Genomic DNA, 13,058 nt, shown 5'->3' with positions numbered 1-13,058 from the left:
CCTGTTTGTATGCAAATCTCGTATTACCAATAAATTAAAATCAGAGAGGAAATTAATCATTTAAAAATTTTTTATTGCAGACTTAATTCAGTGCACAAATGAGATGAATGTGAACATCCCACAGTTGGCAGACAGTTTATTTGAAAGAACTACTAACAGTAGTTGGGTGGTGGTCTTCAAATCTCTCATTACGACTCATCATTTGATGGTGTATGGAAATGAGGTAAGCAGAATTTTTAATGAACAAGTATACTGATGTGTTGACTTATTGTTAGCTAGCTTCTCTCACTGAAACTTCAGAAACAGCTTCCAGGTACAAAGGGCAAGGTACCTAGCCAGAAATATAGTTATAGACCCTGCAATCTGAGGAAAGATAGCCTATAAACCAGAAAGCAAAAAGTGGGTCAGAGCACAGAGGACATCAATAATGGATCAAGAAGCAAAGATTAATGCCTGGAAATGGGTTCCATAAGCATCCCTGGTTTTTACTGGTCCTGTTTATAGACTATATATTTGTCTATATCCATTTGTTCTTTTATTGTAGCCCAGTTAGAATTTTTTTTTTTTTTTTTTTTAGACGGGGTCTTGCTTTGTTGCCCAGGCTGAAGTGCAGTGGTACCATCCTAGCTCACTGCTACCTCAAATTCCTGGACTCAAGGGACCTTCCCTCCTCAGCCTCCCACGTAGCTGGGATTACAAGTGTGTGCCACTATACCAGGCTTATTTTTAAATTTTTTTTGTAGAGATGGGGGTCTTTCCATCTTGGCTTAGGCTGGTCTTGAAGTTCTGGGCTCAAGTGATCCTCCCACCGTCGCCTCCCAAAGTGCTGGGATTACAGGCGTAAGCCATCACACCCAGCTTTAGATTCTCGTCTGATCTCATGTAGTTGCTTGTGGAAGCACTTTGCCTACTTCAAAGCTGTGTATTTAGGACTAAGATGGCATTTGCTGAGAAAGACTGATTGAAGAGTGCCTTCTTCAGCAGAGAGGTGTGTCTGAAGCCATTGTTGCCTAAAAGGGTAACAAATAAGATATATAAACTTTTGCAATTCTCTGTTTTGAGAGAATTGTCTTACTTTCCATGATAGCCTAGCAGTTTTGGTTCATTTTCTCAGCTCAATAAACTTATTTGTAAAATTGTATTAATAGGAGCTTTTCAAGAACATCTGAGTAGAACTAGATAAATCTTCATTGGTATGTGCCTTAGAAAAATGCAGTCTACAAGGATAACCCTCTAGAGATGAGAAGAACTTTAGTCATTGGTACTAGTTTTCTGAGCGTAATGACTTACTGACATCCATCACGTCATGTGTTATTGTGGGCTTTTCAGTATTGAAACTATTTTCTGACAACTACCAATATAGCATTATTAAAGTTCAAAATTAAAGCAGGAATGTACCCACAACTTTATTATTCCGACGCATCTTACTATTGGCACATTTTGGTCTTCCCTCTGGTTCTTGTCCAAAAGTATTTGTGTTTTTTAAATGGCTATAATCATAATGTAGATAAAATATATTTAGCTTTTTATATAATATCACACTGTCAACATCACCATGTTGTATTTTTTAATCATCTTTAATAACTGTGTAATTGATCCTATAGTTCACAAGTTTTAAACTATTTTCCTTGCTAGAAATTTAGTTTTCTGATTCATTGTTATACCACCACATTGAGTGGCTTTATATTTGTAGTTTTTAATTTTTAAAAATTATTTCCCCTAAGTGTTACCTGAAATGTGATTACTAAGTCAACAGACATGACCGTTTTTAGGACTTACGTTAGTTGCTTTCTAATACATCATAACCAGTTTATAGAGCTAATAGAAATGTTTGGCTATATTAGCTTAAATGTAACTTGAAACATCTTAACTAGGGTAATAGTTTTTACTTGTGGCAGGAATATGTTTAGTTAAGATTATGATTTTTCTGAAGAATTCCAAACGTGTATGTACTTTTCTTCTTATCCTTCTTTATTTATTTGATATAGTATATTTTTTAAAAAGAAAAAGCCACAAATATAACCAGCTACACTGCCAGATAAAGTATCAATAATGGCTCTCAGAGGCTGTAAATAAGGTAATTGATAGTACTAGAGGCAAAATGTTAGTAAAGACAAAACAGAAAGTTGACAGTCATTTCGTAGAATTGATTGACAAGGGGAGAAAGATAGCATTTTAGTGTTTTTTTGATAAACTCATGTTTAGCTTCCTCTAGGTAGTTAAAGCAAATTCCATGCTCTATTCATTTTTTATGCTAGTTTGTACAACCTTCAGGTGTTCCCATTGGCAGATGCCATTAATTTGTTAGAGGCTGTACATAGGATTTCACTATGCTGTGGTGACTGGAATACCATGGAGTGGTGGTTCTCAAAACTGAGTGGGGAAGGGGGATGATTTTTTTTTCCCTTAGAGGACATTTGTCACAACTGAAGGGGGTTGCTACTGGTATCTAGTAGGTAAAGGCCGGAACTGCTTCAAAATAGCATATAATAATGCACAGAATAGACTGGGTGCGGTGGTTCATGCCTGTAATCCCAGCACTTTGGATGGCCGAGGTGGGCAGATCACCTGAGGGCCGGAGTTTGAGACCAGTGTGACCAACATGGTGAAACCCCGTCTCTACTAAAAAATACATAAATTAGCCAGGCGTGGTGTCGCGCGCCTGTAATCCCAGCTACTCAGGAGGCTGAGGCAGGAGAATCACTTAAACCCGGGAAGCAGAGGTTGCAGTGAGCGAGATTTTGCCATTGCATTCCAGCCTGGGCAACAGAGCAAGAGACTCCGTCTCAAAAAAAAAAAAAGAAAAAGAAAAAAAAGTAACATGCAGAACAGTCCCCAACAACAAAGAATTATCTGATTCAGTGTCAGAGTGCTCAGGTTGAGAAACCTGGCCACGGAGAAGAAATCTCAAAAGGTTAAGGCTGGGTGAGCATTGTGTTATAGACCCTTGACACCAGGCAAGTAGGTACTTCTATACCGTTGTTCAGTTACCAACTGGGTGACTTGGGTAAGTCACTTCTGGACCTTCCTCAATAATATGATAGTATCTTCATGGTAAATAGAATTGACCAAGGCTCTTATTGTAGTATGAAAAGTTATAGGTGATTAATACATGAAAATGTGGAGTTAAAAATTTGTAGATGAAATTAGAAAAGAGACGTATAGAACCAAGCATGGATTTTTTATAAAGTATTTAATACCATTTTGGGTAAAATATTCTGAAATATGTTCTTTAAATATTTTGTTATGAAAAGTTTCTAATATACACAATAGTAGAGTGAATGGTATAACAAATGCTTATGTACCTAATCACCCATCTTCCACATTGCCGTTCTTTAAATGAAGTTTTAGGATAATCCATTTCAGGTTACCGCTTATGACCCAAAATGGGAACCTATGAAGCCTTATTACTTGCCAGATTGTTGGCATGGTGCTCAATTTAATACCATTTTGAATAGCATTAGGATGCTGTTGAAACCAAAACCACAACTTGATTAAAGCCATATATGTCTTGAAGGTAGAAAGGACTAATAAAATGAAAAGGAAAATTTAGATTTATTATCTCTAAAATCATGAATGAAATGGCTTGGTAGACTAAATTATTTACATTAATTTAGAATGCAGAGGTAAAGAAGAGTCTTATCAAAATCTATTAAAATCATAGTCTAATATTGTCTTACGATATTTTTATAACTTTTTGAAACACTGTTTTAGGATAATTGTGAAATAGAGTCTTCAGTTTACAAATTGGTTTTCAAAATCCTGGTTTGTTAGTTTGGGGTGGTCTCAGTTGAACAAGACTGATTTGGGGGCCGGGCACAGTGGCTCACACCTGTAATCCTGACACTTTGAGGGGCCAAGGCGGGAGGATTGCTTGAGTCCAAGAGTTCCAGACCAGCCTAGGCAGTGTAGTAAGATGTTGTCTCTACAGAAAATTAAAAACGAAATGTGATCTGGACATGGTGGTGCATGCCTGTAGTCCCAGCTACTTGGGAGCGAGGGTGAAGAGTGAATGGTGGGTGGTGCTTCGTGCTGAGATGGTAGGATTGCTTGAGATCAGGAGGGTGGAAAGCTGTGATCACACCACTGTACTCCAGCTTGGACGACAGAGCAAGACCCTGTCTCAAAAAAGAAAAAAAAAAAAGGACTGATTTCGGAGGTGATGGTGTACATCCTAGTTGATGATTAGCCTCTGCATGCATTAAAAAAACGAAGAGGAAAGTAAAGGAATCCTAAGAAGTGAAATTGAAAGGCATTTCTTTAACTGTTTAGAGGCTGTATGTGAAGGAGACTAATGTTATTTACTATGGTAAGCACTTCAGAGAGCATTTTGGCAATATTGAGAAGATGAACTTTTACATATGTGCTGGCCTAATAATTCATCCCTAAGTATATATCCTGATAAATGAATATACTTATGCATAGAGACCAAGAACAAAGATGTCAATACAACTTTGTTAATAATAGCGAAAATTAGAAAGTATATCCATGCTAAATAAATGGATTTATAATGATGTATTCATTGGAATATTAGAACATCATTTAAAATGAAATGTTAAGTGGGGTAATTCTTAGGGAAAGGTTGAGTTAAAGCACATTGCAGAGTAAGTACACTATGATACTTGTGTAAATTTAAAATAGAAAGCGATTGGATAGTTTATAGATACTTGTATATCTAATAAAATGGTGAAAACCTGTGTGAAAGTAATGTGTACCTGTTTCAGAAAAGTACTCACCTCTGAAGAGGGAGGGAAGGGAGATTGAAGGTGTGGGTCTTCAATGGAGGCTATAATGTTTTGATTTTATATAAGATCTGAAGTGAGCATGTGAATTTGTTTAATCTGGACAGTGGGTAAGAGGATCTCTATTGCTTTCTTGTATGTTTAGAAGTGTTTTGGTTTTTTTTAAAAGCCAAAACTTTGGTATACCAGATGGCTATTTAAAATACAGATGCCACCTAGAAATGATTAGCCATAGTTTTAGTATGCTGTAATAAAACCCAAACTACTGGTTCCACTGCCTATTTGCTTTTATTATTTTGGCTTAATACTATAATATATCTGTGGGAATTAGGCTGTAATAAATTCTCGCATGCTAGTGAAAAATATGTATTATGTTTTTAGGTTTGGTAACTAGTTAATGGGAGGAGTAGTGAGGATGAGAAATTTAAACTAGATAAGCTTAATGGAATGCATTAACCATAACTTTTCCTCCTAATTTTCGAATTAAGAGTTTGTGAGATGGCAGTACCTTAATATGATGTAATTATTTTTTTTTTCCAGCGTTTTATTCAGTATTTGGCTTCAAGAAACACGTTGTTTAACTTAAGCAATTTTTTGGATAAAAGTGGATTGCAAGGTAAAGATAACTTTTTCATTATAGAAAATCGAAAGAATGACACCCACATGATGATTACTCTGGAGTAGAACTCTGTCTTTTAGAACATATGCTACTTTAAACCTTATATTTTAGTGAAGGTTGTAGGAAAGAAAAAACTGTCTTTTAATTTGAATGAATATTTATTTGCCTACCAGATACTCAGAGCTCTCTGAGAGGTAGTACAGAGTAGTTATTTGAGAGCATGAATTCCGGAGCTGGACTGTCTGGGTTTAAATCTCATCTTTGCCACCTACCAGCTATGTGAACTTGGGCAGGTTACTTCACCTCTGCATCAGTAGAATCGAGTAATAGTGATAGTACCTACCCAATAAGATTGTCATGAGACTTAACCTAGTTAATTACTACAAAGTGCTTAGAACAGTGCCTGGCACATAAGACATGCTGTGTAAGGCCAGGTACGGTGGCTCATGCCTGTAATCCCAGCACTTTGGGAGGCTGAGGCGGGTGGGTCACTTGAGGTCAAGTGTTCAAGACCAGCCTGGCCAACATGGTGAAACCCCATCTCTACTGAAAATACAAAAATTAGCCGGGGTTGGTGGTGCATGCCTGTAATCCCAGCTACTCAGGAGGCTGAGGCAGGAGAATCACTTGAACCCAGGAGGCGAAGGTTGCAGTGAGCCAAGATCATGCCACTGTGCTTCAGCCTGGGTGACAAAGCTAGACTGTGTCTCAAAAAAACAAATAAAAAAGAAATGCTGTGTAAATATTTGCTTTCATTGTTATTGTATTATTTTATGTTTCATTCCAAGAAATGTAGTTGGAATATTACATGTTTTAGTAGCTAAAGTAAATATAATTTATTAAGATGAATTGTTCATTTATATTCTTTTTTTCGTATTCATTCATAAGCTGTTTTCTTTTCTTTTCTTTTTTTTTGAGACAAAGTCTCATTCTGTCACCAGGCTGGAGTGAAGTGGCATGATCTCGGCTCACTGCAACCTCCCCCTCCCGGGTTGAAGCAATTCTCCTGCCTCAGCCTCCCGAGTAGCTGGGACTACCCGAGCGTGTCACCACACCCAGCCAATTTGTGTATTTTTAGTAGAGACGGGGTTTCACTATGTTGGCCAGGATGCTCTCCATCTCTTGACCTCATGTTCTGCTTGCCTCGGCCTCCCAAAGTGCTGGGTTTACAGGCGTGAGCCACCGCACCTGGCCTGTTATTTTTTATTTAGTAACTTGAAATGGACATGATGTGGTTATAGCTGTCCATGCACATTGTCATAATGGGATCTGTTTTTACTTAGTTCTGTAACTAGGCTGTTAGCATTATAGAATGTCAGCTTTAGGGAGAACCTCATAAAGGATATGCCAAATGAGTTGGGAATATTCAGTAGTGAGGCTCAATCAGGGAAGTGTCTTTAGAGAAGGTGAGATTTATGCTGGGCTTCAAGGGAAGGATGAGAAGATGAGTTGGCTTAAGCACAGGTACACAGGTACAATACATGGATGTGAAAGTAAGCACAGATACACAGATGTATATGGATGTGAAAGTCATTCACATGGATATGAATATTTAAGATTTATAGAGCAAATGAATGTGAAGAGAATCTATATGAATGGTGTATTTGAGAACATGTAGTGGCAGATAGCCCTCAAGAAGCTGTTCAGAGCCATAATCAAGCACAAAAATATTTTATATAGTTGGAATTTCATAATGCAGTAGAGAGAGGAGGGGAGAGAGAATTATGTGTTACAAGGAAACATCATAACTTAGTCAAGTTAGATCAGAGTAAACCAAATCTTGAAGATGCTGAGACTGTTTCAGTTGTTGTTCTTGTTATCTAGTGTAGAGTTAATGAAGGCCTGAACTGTGGTTCTTCTGGAGGTGTTAAAAAAAAAAAAAAGATCAGTGGAATTGTTTTGTGTGTGTGTGTATGTGACTGGCTATATTTGAGTTTGGAGGTGTTCAGTCCAATACTTGTTTCCCTTTGGTAGGTGCAAGTATATCCTTGCTTAAAATGAATTTAATACCCTATCTTCCAGACATTCTAGAAGACCAGTAATCTATACATAGGACCCAGAGTTACAAAATGCATTATATTTTAATAAGAGTTATAGTGCTCTAACTTAAGGAAAAAAAATTAAAACAGTAGACCCCCCCTCTCTTGAAAAAATATTTTCTTTTTCTTTGAGACGGGATCTGGTTCTGTTGCTGATGCTAGAGTGAAAGAGGCCGGGGCTTGCTCTGTCACCTAGGCTGGGTGCAGTGGTGTGATCATAGCTCACTGCAGCCTCAAACTCCTGACTCAAGCAGTCCTCCCTTCAGCCTCCCGAGCAGCTGGGATTACAGATGTGCACCACCACGCGTGGCTAATTATTTTGTTCTTAAATGTTTTGTAGAGGTGGGCTCTTGCTCTGTTGACCAGGTTGGTCTTGAACTCTTGGTCTAAAGCAATCCTCGTAAGCCTCCCAAAGTTCTGGGATTACAGGCATGAGCCACCATACCTGGCCTGTTTTTGAAATCTTAAACAGAAGCCAGATATATATTATAGATAAAAATGGAGAGTCTCTATTTTCAGGGGCATGGAAGAAACTGCCTGCTCATCCTTTAATTTTCACTTCCTCCCTCAGTCAGTTCATTTTAACTTTAAAAGTGTATGGAAAACAAGATGTAGAGCACTGCTCTAGGCACAGTTTATGCATATATCCAAGTAGGTTTTTTGTGTCTTATTAGCAACTGATTTCTTATTTTCTTAAGATGGAAATTAAGCAATTCTAGTGATAAGGTTTTAATAATTTCACTCTTTTTATGTAGAGGAGAGTGAGCCTTGAAGGATGAGAGGTTCTTTACCCTCTTAGGATGGGGTATAGTAGATAGAACCATATGAATTGAAGAGCTGAGGAGTGTGAGCATGTAACACCTGACCTGTACAGTAGTAGGTATGAAGTCATATGAGAACAGTATTTTTTTTTCTATTTTGTTCACTGATTTTTCTCCACTGGTACTTAATAGGCACTCAATAAATATTTTGCTAAATAAATGAACTGGTGATATTGAAATCCAGTTAGTTTACATTTTCGGTGGTTTTGGTATTGTCTTTTAAAAGTAGCAAAGATCAAGTAATTTAATTTGTTAGATGAATATGAGTTAAAATGGGTTCACTTTGCAATGAGGAGCAAAAATTTATAGACTTCCTTGAGCCAGGCAATAATTAAACACAAAGTTTTTGATGTTTTTAAAAAATAATATTGATTAGATTTTATGTTGCTGAAGTTTTCAAATCAAGGACATGATGAAACAGTCTTAAAATGATTTATGTATTCATTTAGAAATTTCATTGAAAACATATAATTGTTTTTGTTACACCCTAAACTTGCCTATTGCCATTTGTTATATTAGACAGTAATTTTTTACACTTTTTATAAGGTTGGCACATATAAGTTATGGTTCTAAATACAGCTAAAGATTTTAGGAATATAAAAATTATATGGAGTTGCTTGATGTTTTGAGGAATGGGATTGTGGTTCCATAGGATGTTAAATTTGAGTTGTGAGATTATCAAGTTGTATAAAAGGACATGTTTTTCTAACTCCTGATGAATAAAGAATAGGAATATTGAAAGAAAGAAAAGAAACTTCTTATTTTGGTGAAGGTCTAAGGAAGAGTTTTTTTTTAAAGCTACATAGGACTTATCTGATTTAAATATGAAACCTTAAGAGAATTTAATGGTAATATTATTAATAAGTTACTTAATTTACATCACTAAACTGAATTGGGATACCAAGGCATTATAGCCATTGAATACAATGAATTGTTTTTCTAGGAATATTGGGATTTTTAGTCATTTATAAAAACTTGTTTCTTTTTTTTCTTTTTCTTTTTTTTTTTTTTTTTTTTACAGGATATGACATGTCTACATTTATTAGGCGGTATAGTAGATATTTAAATGAAAAAGCAGTTTCATACAGACAAGTTGCATTTGATTTCACAAAAGTGAAGAGAGGGTGAGTTAAGCTTTTTTTGGCATCTAATTGATTTGAATTTTTAAAAATGTAAAACATAGGAGTACTAGATTATGAATTATGAAATTTAAGCCAGTTTTAAAAGACGAACCTCATTTTTCTTTGATGAGGTATATCAAGTACTTTTTGTGGTAGGATTTGTTTTTAAGTTCTTTTTGTAGCACCTTTATTGAGATATAATTCACATAACAAAAGTTATCCTTTTAAAGTGTGTAATTCATTGGTTTTTAGTATATTTACAGAGTTGTCCAACATCACCACTAATTTCAGAACATTTTTATCACCTCCAAAAAGAAGCTCTGTACCTATTAGCATTTGTTTCCTGTTCCCTCTTCCCCTAGATCCTGGCAACCATGAACCTACTTTCTGTGTCTCTGGGCTTGCCTATTCTGCACATTTCATATAAATGAAATTATACAATATGTGGCCTTTGTGTAGCATAATATATCCAAGTTATAGCATCCATGTTATATCATATATCAGTATTTTATTCCTTTTTCTAACCAGATCATATTTTACTTTATGGACATATATTGCATTTTGTTTATCTATTCATCAGCTGATGGCCACTGGAATAGTTTCTGCTTTTGACTATTAGGAATAATGGTGCTGTGAACATTAGATTTTATGTGGATTATCTTTTTAATTCTCTTCGGTATATACCTAGAACTGGAATTGCTGTGTCATATGGTAACTCTTATGTTTGCCATTTTGAGGAACTGCCAAATTATTTTTCAAAGCAGTTGAATCATTTTACATTCCCATCAGTAATGTATGGCACTTTCAGTTTCTCCCTATTCTTGCCATACTTATTTTCTGTTTTTGTTTCTGGTTTTTTGTTTTTTTTTTTAATTGTAGCCATCCTACTGGGTGTGAAGTAGTGTCTTGTGATTTTTAGTTGTCATTTCCCTGATGGCTAATGATATTGAGCATTTTTTTTTTGTACTGTTGACCGTTTGTATATTGTCTTTTGAAAAAATGCCTCTTCAAACCCTTTTCCCTGTTTTTATTTTTTATTTTCACTTTTTGAGACAGTGGCACAATCCCAGCTCACTGCGTGTCGACCTCCTGTGCTTAAGCATTTTTCCCCCGCAGCCTGCTGAGTAGCTGGGAACACAGGCATGCAACACTATGCTCAGTTAATTTTTTAAAAAATTTTCATACAAACAAGGTCTTACTATGTTGCCTAGACTGGTCTTCAACTCCTGGGCTCAAGCAGTCTTCCCATTTCGGCCTCCCACAGTGTTGGGATTATAGGCATGAGCTACTGACCTGGCCTTTTGCCCATTTTTGAATTGGGTTACTTGCCTTTTTATTGTTAAGTTGCAAGAATTTTAAAAAATATATTCTGGACACCAGTTGCTTATCACATAAATAATTTGCAAATATTTTTCTCCTGTGGCTTGTCTTTTCAGTTTCTTGTTGGTGTTTTTTGAAGAACAAACACTTTTAACTGATTAAGTGTATCTATTTTTTTCCTTTGGTTGCTTCTACTTTTGTCATCATGTCTAAGAAATCATTGTTTAATCCAAGGTCACAAAGATGTACTCCTACTTTTTATTCTAAGAATCTTGTATTTTTTGACCTTATAGTTAGGTTTTTTTATCTCTTTGGAATTAACTTTTGTATATGGTGTGAGAGATGAGTCCAAATTTATTCTTTTGTATGTGGATATATAGTTACCCAGCACCATTTTGTGAAATTACTCTTCTTTCCCCATTGGATAGTCTTACCACCTTGTTGAAGATGAATTGACCATAAATGTAAAGGTTTATTTCTGGACTTGCAGTTCTGTTCTGTTGATCTGTATGTGTATCTTCATGCCAGTACCCCACACTGTCTTGCTTACTGTTGCTTTGCAGTGTGTTTGAAAATGAGAACGTGTGAGTCTTCCAACTCTATTCTTTTTTTCCCCCAACATTGTTTTGGCTGTTCTGGGCGCCTTGCATTCCCATGTGAATTTCAGGATCAGCTTGTTGATTTTTGCAGAAAAGATAGCTGGGATTTTGTAGGGGATTGCATTGAATCTGTTGATCAGCTTGGGGAGTATTCTTAACGATTAAATTTCTAGTCCATGAACAAGAGATGTCTTTCTGTTTATTTGGATCTCTTCTCATTTCTTTCAGTGCTGTTTTGTATTTAAGCTTTCTTTTAATCTCAAATGCAGAAGATGCATTTAATTTTTGCTGCACCCTAATTAACAATCATCTTAGCACATGATCCAGTCATATGAATGATCCAGTCATTGCTTCTATAACTGATAACACCTGATACGCAGATTTTTTCCTAGGATATAGGATGAGGGCTGAGGAGAAAGCCACTGAAGACATTCTTAGCAGCAGTGATGACCCTTGTAGCTATGAAGTCCTGTCTTGAAGGGAATCTGTCATGTACAGAAATAGCCTGGTGAATGCCTTCCTGAGCCACTCTGCTGCTCAGTGATCCCTAAAGTCTAAGCAATTGATGTGTTCCTTTAGATTGTTCTATTGAAATTTTAAATTAATGGACTGAAGTGAAAAATTTAGCTGAAATATAGAATTAACCTCTTAGTTATGCAAGAAAATTTAAAGCTGAATTTAAATGTTCTATGTTGCCATTCCCAATTCATCAGGAGGCAATTATTTTGGAATATGCCTAGAGTAAATTCTACAGATTTTATTTCATATATTTAAGCACTATGTAGAAGATTATGTTGGAGAACTTTTTTAGAAGTCTGATTTTTAACCTCTGTATTCTGTCCAATAATATTACACTGTAAAGTGTCTTCAGTAAAGTTGATCTTCAGTGTATTTACCAATTTCAGAATAATAGATTTTTAAAATGGTAACATTTTTTCTAATGTGAAGGGCCAGTCTTGAGAATAGTTGATGAATTTTTTTTATTTAATAGAGCAGTCTTTTTTAATTGGATGAAAATGGCTCTTGATCAAGTACAATAAAATTAGTATTGACTTAGTTGAATCAAGGAGGAGCCATAATTGAGTGGGGACCAAGAAGAAGCGCAAAAGTGGCATTATACACACACACATACACATATTAGACTGTATAAATACAAAAGAAAAATATCAAGAATATCAGGTATAAATTGAGGACATGACAGCAGTTGAAATGTATTATATCATGGCAAAAACCTCAGTAGGCGACACCTTTTGGAGAGGACTCTCATTATAAGTAGTGAAGTTTGATTTATTAAGATAATTTTTTATATTTACAAAAGTAATAAACTTAAAAAAAATTAAGAGTACCATCCTAATTCATAGAAAATGTTAACATTTTAGTGTGTCTAATCTTTTCTGTGGGTGTAAATAAAAACATGTATATAAAGGCACATAGGAAATTACATAAAAATTGGATCAGATTCTTTGAAGGCTGCTTTTCTTTCCTCCTGTGTATTTTGGACATTTTCAATGTCTGTACACATAGATCCATCTCGTTCTTTTTTTTTAAGATGGAGTCTGGCTCTGTCACCCAGGCTGGGATGCAGTGGTGTGCTCTTGGCTTACTGCAACCTCCACCTCCCGGGTTCAAGCGATTCTCCTGTGTCAGCCTCCCAAGTAGCTGGGACTACAGGTGCTCGCCACCATGCCCAGCTAATTTTTGTATTTTTGGTAGAGATGGGGTTTTGACATGTTGGCCAGGCTGGTCTTGAACTCCTGACCACAAGTGATCCACCTGTCTCGGCCTCCCAAAGTGCTG

General features: G+C 36.1%; 1 protein-coding gene across 16 annotated transcripts in view; it reads left to right on the top strand.

Moving 5' to 3' along the window:
* The window catches only part of LOC105468864 (phosphatidylinositol binding clathrin assembly protein), a 112,850-nt gene that overhangs the window by 37,510 nt on the left and 62,282 nt on the right, over nt 1-13,058 (top strand). For all 16 annotated transcript variants that reach the window (XM_011719342.3, XM_011719337.3, XM_011719335.3 and 13 more), the window contains exons 2-4: nt 81-223; nt 5,283-5,358; nt 9,243-9,345. In XM_011719342.3, the coding sequence (XP_011717644.2) occupies nt 81-223; nt 5,283-5,358; nt 9,243-9,345 (322 nt within the window). The remainder of the gene's footprint in view (nt 1-80; nt 224-5,282; nt 5,359-9,242; nt 9,346-13,058) is intronic.

This window comes from Macaca nemestrina, chromosome 12 (genome assembly GCF_043159975.1).
Source record: "Macaca nemestrina isolate mMacNem1 chromosome 12, mMacNem.hap1, whole genome shotgun sequence".
Classification (NCBI taxonomy): Eukaryota; Metazoa; Chordata; class Mammalia; order Primates; family Cercopithecidae; genus Macaca; species Macaca nemestrina.
This window is presented reverse-complemented; position numbering and strand designations above follow the sequence as displayed.